The 9148-nt window shown below is 40.8% G+C and overlaps 1 protein-coding gene across 1 annotated transcript; it reads right to left on the minus strand.

Moving 5' to 3' along the window:
• Positions 1-2043: 2043 nt before the first annotated feature.
• LOC134194899 (uncharacterized) lies at positions 2044-4344 on the minus strand. Its single transcript, XM_062663879.1, has one exon. It carries the CDS (start codon positions 3707-3709, stop codon positions 2366-2368), a length of 1344 nt encoding a protein of 447 aa, XP_062519863.1. The 5' UTR covers positions 3710-4344; the 3' UTR covers positions 2044-2365.
• Between the last annotated feature and the right edge of the window lie 4804 nt (positions 4345-9148).

Raw genomic sequence — 9148 nt, forward strand, 5'->3', positions numbered from 1 at the left:
CCACATGTTCAGGGCAAAGAGCTCCTTCTGGCGTATGTAGCCAATCCGGAAGTTGACGTGTTGTAGGAAGCTCCACATGTGAAGTTGGTAGATCAACTTGACTTTCTTCAGATTCCTGTGCATAAACTTCTGTGGCTATATACTACAATAGTTCACCTCTTGGAAGAACACCCTCGTGAGTGACCACCTCTTGCTTACGACCAGTTTGGCTTGGCACCGACAAAATTTGCATTGCGTGTAACCCTCTTCAGCGACCACCCATCTAACGCGACCAGAAACCACCAAAGTAAGCTCAAAGCTGTCACGTGTCCCCGTCTTAAACGACAACTTACTGTAGCATTGCCTGTCTCCGCCACTGAACAGATACATCCGGGTATGTACAATGAAAGGAGTGTCCTCATGATCAACCATAGTACAGTAGCACGTGTGCGTACGCAGGTAGTCGAATGTCGCCTCAAAAACGGAAGATCCTAGCCCTTCATGAAAGGATAGCAGTGCTGGACAAGACAAAAACGAAAGCCGTTCGTGTCACTCAATCGCTGATGATCTCAGCCTAAGTAAGACACAACTTCAAGAAATTGTAAGAAACAAAAAGGAGCATTAGACAGGAATGGGAAACCGAAAGTCGACCAGAGAAGAAATACAGCAAGGTCAGAAAGTTGTGCTATGAAGATTTGGACAGAGTTGTTTGGGAGTGGTTCACTTCAGCGCGGGCAAAGAACATTCCGATAAGTGGCCGCATAATCCAAGAACGAGCCCTCATGTATGCTGAGCAGTTGGAACACGGTTCCTTTCAGACTCTAACAGATGGTTGGATCGTTGGATGAAGCAACACAATGTTCTATTGATCAGTTTTTCTTGTTAAATTAATGAATAGATGTACACACAAACACAACTCTCCTTTGTCCAGACCTCCCCTGTCCAGACACCTTCCTCTAACGGACACCTAGTCCAAATGACATCAATGTCTTGGACTTTTCGGAAATGAAAACGTTCCGTGCGTATGAGTCTACAAGACCAGGTTCAAAGTGTCAAGAAAGTATTCAAAGACGTGTTATCAAAAATTTATAGCTTTTAAGTTAACAGTCAGCAAGATTTGGAAAGACCAAAAGAAATTGTACTGATTTGCATGCAACCTTCAAAACTGAGGAACAAGAGGCAGTGAAATATTTCTGGGAGATACGAACGTATCCCATTTATGAACAAGGTAAGTCCCGTGGTGTCCGGATAAAGAAGGTTCGAGTGTACAAAGTTATATTATAATTAATTATAATGAAAACACAATATCAAATGCGTCTGCCACTATATACATTATCAAGGGTGTAACTAGCCTTAACCAAAATATACCAAACTCTAGAGACAACTGACCAAGTCTATAATTACCTGTTCCGAGTAATCACCTATGTTCTCTTGATGGTCTTGAAGCCTGCTGGCTAAGTCACAAATACTTAGAAATTTTTTATTAACAAGACCAATAAAAAGTTTTCTTAATAGTACGGCTACTTTTTCAACAGAGGCACTTGCCTTGGTTGCGTCATTCGTAGTTATATGCCCAAGATTATGTAGTAGATTTTCTTTACACGCATGAAGTAGGGTCCAAACCAGTTAAAGTTAACAACCGTCTCGATGTGTTCCTTTATTAACATCAATATTCCATGTCGAAACGTATTGTGTGTGTGGAAGCCCATTTCTTTTTGTTAGAGTGCGAGTCGGTGGTCGTTTCCGTCGTTTCCAGTCAGAACACTACTGTAACGTTAGCGCATGCGCACCTAGGCTTCATAAGCAAGTTTTGAAATTTCCTCAACTGATTCAATGTTGCTGCAAACCAGACAATAGTGCCTGGTAGGACTCCAAAGACGAACCTGTCACTATCACCTAAGCTTAAATAATCTGTGAAGGCGGGGACTTGATGTGTTGATTTCCGAACAAGCTGCTTGACTGAAGGTATTGGACTAGTACTTTCCGTACTAACTCATTGCCTTTTTTGAATTGCTTGAATGAACTAGCTATATCTAAAGTCTGTCCCAGCATTAAAGTCACAACCGAAAACGGGCAGCTGAGGGGCCACTTTGGAAGATACGGGATTGATACGGGCATCATTGGATAGCTCTTGATTCCCTTTATTCAATTATGGCAACGTGTTGTTCATAGGGTGTATTAGAGAGGAGATACAGCACACTTTGGAAATATAATGAGATAGAGGGTGGAGTTATGTCAATCAACGTTCTCTAAATGCATAGCTTGCCAAATTAGTTTCAACTCTTTAAGATAAAGACTGTAATTGAGACTGAAGTTGATACTCTAATGGACATATAAATTAGCTACCTGCTGTTGCTACGCCCTGTACAATACCAAAGGTCAACAGTTAGTCACTTTCTGTATCGCTAACAGTTTCTTCAGACTCAGAGCTCGAGGTGTCGCCATGGCCTACTTCTATTACCATTCGCTCAACTAGGTCGTCCATCAGTCCGTCTACTTCCCAATAGTGCTTCTCCACCTTTTCTCTTACATGTTCCACACAGCCAGCCCATCGATCTGGTGTGACTTCCAGCATTCCTTCTCTGGCAAGTTGCAAAATGTTCTCCATAGTAAAACCACTGATCCCTGTATTCTTTCTAGCTGCATAACCTTTGACTTGTGCCCATGCGAGCTCTATAGGATTTAGTTCACAGTGACCAACAGGGAGACGCAAACAGCTGTGTCCCTTTTCTTGTGCAAAGACGTCTGTTTGGTATACAGAAACAGGATTGGTTGCCCAAATTAAGAAATATAGTTCAGCTTTTAACATCTTCTTTTCATGGCGAATTTTATGCTTTGCAAGCCAGTCTAACATATCCTGTTTTCTGCTTGACTTGGTTGGTATTTTTTCAACAACTGCGTTGTGGTACTTGGCATTATCCAACACAATCACAGATCGAGGTGGACAGTTTGGTAACAGCTTCTCTCTAAACCACTCCATGAAATGTAAAATATTCATTTCGTTGTGATAATCGCCTGAGTCTCTTTTGCCAACAAAAATCAGTTCAGCTCCATCAATCCACCCTTGCTCACAACCTGCATGAAGGATTATGAGTCGTTTTCCTTTACCACTAGGAATCTTGAGGCCACCTTTCCCGTCATAGTCTGTCCAGCATTTTGTCACTGTATGGTGCTGATTTAGCCATGTTTCATCAAGGTAGATAATAGGCCTACCTTCTGATCGAAATCGTTTGATTTCTTTCAGGTATTGGGCTCGTGAGGCCACAATGCGGTGCTGTTCGTATAAACATTTTTTTCTGTTCATAGTTTTATGTCGAAAGCCCATTCTGCTAATGATCCTATGCAAACTTGCCCTTGAATATGGAAACTCCTCTTCTTCTACTAGAGCAGCGTGGAGTAGTGTTAATGTGGGGAAGACTTTGTCAGTGTAGAATTTATGAATTCTTCTCCTGATTACAGCCTCTTGAAAATTGTCTGTGTACTCTCTAACTGGTCCACTGTGTTCTTTTCTCCCTCTCTTCCTTGGACTTTCAATATGTCCCTTATCTTTATGTTCTCTGCAGATTCTGTAGATTGTTCTCTGGTGCATCCCTGTTGCTTCTGCTACTCTCTGGATCGGTTTGTCCAGAAGGATGGGGCCATCCTCCTTTTCTTTCACAAAGAAATCTCTCACGGAAAGCACAATTGACTTTTCTATACTTCTTATATGTCTTCCTGATTGTGTTGCCATTGGAAAATAGATAGAAAATATTCAAACACTAGCAGACCAGAATTAAAACTGAAAGCCAAAACTGACAATGCAGAGAGCGTTGGGTGTAGGCAATGCGTGGGACCTCCAAATGGAATCTCTGGTGACTGCTATAAACTTGTTACGTCACCTGCACTACACAGTCTGTTTCCGGTTTGGATACTGTTATCATTTTGCTTCTGAAAATGCATCTGAGTTCTGATTGACTGCAGACTACTAAGTTAGAACTTGGACTGTAACAGTTATGGGGCTTATTGAGTTCCAACCAGCCGCGTAAAAGAAAATGCGTTGCAATTATTTTTACACAGCTGCAAAGGACAGATGTCCGCTAATTAGGCAGGCCCTCCCAAGTTGCACACCACATAGATCTACTGAAGAACTTCTTGTAGCCAAGCTACTGTAGCTAAAAGATTCGGATGTTGTGGGTACGTACAGGGAACACTTACTTATCTAGTACCTGTGTTAGTTTACCTGGAGGGGATAGTAAACTGAGGCTAACTGGATCTATAATTGATTGTTGCAACAACATTGCATATGGTCCTTACAAGGTGCAGGGTTTCCTCAGCCACTCCCAAGTTACTCCCCCAAACCCATTATGACTTTAATTCTGGGACAGACTTTAGTGCAGACCCGACAACCAGTTATCATATCGAGGTAACGTTTCTGTCAATTAAAGTAAATCGGAACTAAAGAATTTATCGATCGTGCTCAACTCTCAACTCTGGTCATCAGAATGAGGTAAAGTGGAACAAAAGTCTGCGTTGTTTCCTTTTTCAGTTGCATTTTTGGACTCGTAGCCGTTACTCGTCCAGAAGACTTGGGATGATAGGCAATTTTCACACTATGATGTTGATACACGACCTGATAGTCATTGCAACTGTTTCAGGATAGTATCGTATAGCCTGTAACAGTGTCTAGTCTTTTCTATGTGCATGACTGAATGCATCCACTCCTCTTTAATTTTAATCCCGTAATTCCAAACCATTTCATCAAGTCCGTTGGTCTGTTGGTCTGTTGTTTATGCCTTTCTGACTTAATGTTTCTACTGTTTTAATAGACTAGCTATCTTTGATCTATCGAGTTTCTTAGTAATGGTATACCTCATGACGGTCAAAAGAGACTGTGGTACCATTGTGCAGACAGCCACGTACGTGACAGCAAGTCATTTGTAAATACTTGTCAATGGATAATGCTGATATTTGTAAAATAGGTGTATTGCATGCACGTCGAATGATGGAGTGCAAAGAGTTTTGTCGGCTTGGCTTGTTTATATGTGTTGACACTGCAAGTAATCTCTTAATATATGATCACGAAAAGTTTGAATGTAAGCTGAGAACATCTATATCTCATCAGTGATGATACAGTAGAGTATTTGCTGGCGGGTTTAGCATTGCAGTTAGAAAGCTCTTCCAAGTAACTGTGGTTCCCTGGCTTACGTCACCTTTGGATCCATCTAAGAATTCACAAATGTGTTTGAACCATAGCAGACTAATCTAATGTAGTTTATCAACCTCAAGGAGGTTTCAGTAGCTGATAATGCGTTTCAAAATGTGGCAACCGATGTGTTAATTGTAGTTAAGTTGATGAGCGAGAATTTCTAAGGGTGACAGATATAGAAAAAAGGATTCTGAATTGTGGTAGCATACATAGCAATGATTGCAAATAGCTGATTAATTCTTCATAAATATGGAACATAATGTGGTGCACGTCACTGAACAGCACCTTCCAATCCAACTGTATGTGTCGTAACCAATCTCTACCCAACAAACTAGGTCTGTTTCTTTCCACCACATGTAACTCCAGTTGTTTAGGAGAAGCATCGATAGTCTCCAACCCTCTAATTACGCTGCCTCCATATGCTTTCAGTATGATGGCACTCTCTCTAAAAAGTGGAGGAGACGGCCCCACACATTGTCTTGTACATTGTGGTACTAATTACTGTCACTGCTGCTCCTGTGTCTTGTACATATGACGAGCTCTGGAATGCTACAGCATTCCCATCACACTGTAATTACCCAAGGTCACCTGACTACTAAATGACCACTTAGCTCACCAAAGTATTCAACGCTTATTGGCAAAGCGGCAACACGACAACATCAAAGCAACTGTAACAGACCCTTCCCTGCTGTCTGGATGTCGAAAGGAGGGGATGGCTACACAAACTAGCTCCAGGAGATTGCTAAAGTAGGCAGAGTTTTTCCTGAGTAGGTCACGTGAGTCCAGCTGCTAGTTAAGTGTGTGTCCAATAAATTGGCAACTCCTGATGATTTGGGTTTAGGACTATTAGGGTGTGTGAGTGGGTATGTGTGCACATATGTGGTGCTGTAGCTTAATTGGTTAGAGAGTGCATTTGGAGAATGAAAACATCTGGGATTTGGCAGGGTTGCAGGTTCAAGCCACAGTGATGGCGATCTATGGCATAATTTTCTTAAGCAAGGAACTTACAGACAATTGCTTCTCTCGACTCAAGAGTATAAATGAGTACCTGTTCATTGACTGGGATGGACATGACCGTTGGCTTGGCAGTGACATCAGGCAGCGAATGGGTACCTGTGGGCCTTGGTGCCCAGCACTAGAGCTGTGCCATTGTCAGTGCACCTGGATTACTCCGGTAAAGCTCCAGGTGGAATGTAGCAATCACCTAAAGTCTCCACATACAGTAGAAGCAGGCAAGCTATCTCCACACCTGACCTAAGGTCAACATCAAATGACGTAAAGGGCTTAACATTTGTCCATTTATTTTGTCCATTTGTGTGTGCACACTAACATGCATACACACATAATAGTTACCATGGCCTATAAATCGTAGTGTTACTCAACTGAAATAAACAAATTAGCTAATTTGAAAATAGGTAACACACATCACAAATACACATAAAAGTAGTTTGATAAATGGCAAAATTACAATATAACTGTAATATTGAGTACAGTTAGACTATAAACAAACATCTATAGTTACAGTCTGCCTCACTCTGGAGATGTACAGATACATGTGTCTCTTGAATGAATAACAGAAGAATGTTTTGTGCTTGCAAAACTGACATGCACTAATGTTTCTTAACTGGAGATTTCTTCATATTTCTCCATTTGTCTTTCAAATTTGAAGCTGTTCTGTGGTGACTAAATAGGAAGTCTTGTTTGATTTGTGACCACCGATGACCATAATGAGACACTGCCAAACGAAGTTTGTTTTCCTCAACTTCAGTAAATGGCACTCTCGTTCTAGTAGTTGCCACATCTTTCGATGACTTCTGCTAAAGATCAAATTTTAGTTAGAGAAAGAGTTGACTGTTGTAGAACGTTTCAATGCCAAAGTTACACAGGTGTCTTCCTACAGTAGATGTGATACAACATGTGTAACAAAACGAAGCGAATAAACAATAAGAGAACCTTCTACGATTTGAAGGAAAGCAACTACAAATTATACCAATCTTGATGTGCCTTATGACAACAGCCTATTTGCAAAATATCTAGTTTCAAAAGGAAAAATTACAGTATTTCCTTCAATGAAACGCCATGCTAAAATAGAACCTCATGCTCGAATAGAACACCTTGCTAGTGTCTTTCTTAAAAATAGAATGCCATGCTTAAATAGAGTGGCAGCTCTGGGAATTTCGTGTACAGCTTCAATTGACTAATGGTATATACATGTATTTGTCCATGTTTATGGATAAACTGATAAATATGTCACCGTTGTTTCAGAAGAGATGTTCAAAAATAGAGCGCCATGCTCTAATACAACACCATGCATTAATAAAACGCCACTCGAGGGTCTTCTTCCAAACATGATAAACACCATGGCATTCTAGTTGAGGAAATACAGCAAGTGCACACAACAAAAAGAAATGCAGCAAGTGTAGACAACAAGACAAAACATAAAAGAAAAGACAGCAAGCATTAGGTATATTGTGGCTTACACTAAGTCAATTGCATCCCTTTTCTACTACCATACTCACTTAATTATTACCTCACACCAATGGTTGGCCAGAGTCAAAGGTAAAGTATGGGATAAGGACTTTTCAAAAATTGACACCCAAAGTTAATTGGTGGAAGTGATTAAGGTAAACAGCATGCTGCTATACTAATACAGCTTCAAACCAACGTCACTAAATAAAATAGTCAAAAAAATCTTTCATACTGTATGCAAGTCATAAAAATCTTGAAAACATGGTTGACAAGGATGTGTGAGTTGAAGAATATTAGAATTTCAACAGGCACAAATCTAGCAAACACCTAGACACTGTGAGAGTGGAAATTACCACTAACTAAAGACTAACAGCCTTGGACAAAGTCGAGGCTGGATGCTCACAGAAACCTTGGGGTAATAGTCAAGCAACTATGGTAACATGGAAGCAGCAAGTGGCTTTTCTGCCAATGAACTCTTTTGAGTAAAAAAAAGATTGTTCTCAAAGGAGCATTCTGGAGATATGCGCTACAGTGTGTAGCTGCTGGCTCCATCTTCTCTTGCTAATGGGAAATCTATACTAACCAAGTTGGGTATCTGGTCGCTATCTCAGAGCAAAAGCTGACAGGGCCATTTGAAGAGTTTCATCTTCCAAATGAAGGGGTTTTTGCACACCATCAGATAACGTGAGTCATACTGATGTGTTCACATTCCCGGAAATGGTCTCTCTGTTGTTTCTGTCGCTCCAAGAGCGATGGAAACCTTCGTGCTATTTTCAGACTATATGCAGACTGATCTTCTTTTCATGTGATGTAATTCCGGCAACATTCAAGAGAATTGGTGTCTTGTGAGATTCTTTGGCGTTAAAGGCAATGGACGCTGTCGTCGATTGTATTCTAACAGTCTACAAAGCACTCATCAGTACGCAGGAACACTTTCAGCGAACTCCCTTAATCACCAAACCTCACTATTTTGGCTGTGCACTAAAGCTGCGCAGTTTTCCGGAGTGCTCCTTTAGAGAATGCCAGAATGCAACAAGTATCCAATGTATCAAGCCTTGTCATGATCCCACGTCTATGTGTGCAGATTTACTGTCTCCCTATGCGTACCAGGTTACTGGTAGCTATCTCAGCAGCTACATTTTTGTACCGGTCTTCCTTATCCATGGAGTTTCAGTTATCCTTTTATGAATAAACATCAAATCATAGCACTACATACAGTACAGACATGGGTATAATGTTGAGGGTAAACAAATTGGAAAAGTACTACATCCTCACTGCACATGTGTCCCAGAGGTATTGTAACTATTTGTCTGCTATTATGATGGTGTAGGAACATCAGTAATAAGGTTTAGTGCTGGTTTTGGTTAGTGTACATCATTACTTTCTGCTCTCTGATGTGATGTCAGCACTTAGACAGACTGAATACTAATCCGAAAAACTTGGATCATATTACATACACATAAAAAGGTACCTCCTTAAGATCACTTTTATACTACACTCACTTGATTGTACCCG

The sequence above is a fragment of the Corticium candelabrum genome, chromosome 19 (genome assembly GCF_963422355.1).
Source record: "Corticium candelabrum chromosome 19, ooCorCand1.1, whole genome shotgun sequence".
Taxonomy (NCBI): domain Eukaryota; kingdom Metazoa; phylum Porifera; class Homoscleromorpha; order Homosclerophorida; family Plakinidae; genus Corticium; species Corticium candelabrum.

Coding starts and splice junctions, on each gene's coding strand:
- LOC134194899 (XM_062663879.1), bottom strand. CDS start 3,709: ATGGCAACACAATCAGGAAGACATATAAGAAGTATAGAAAAGTCAATT.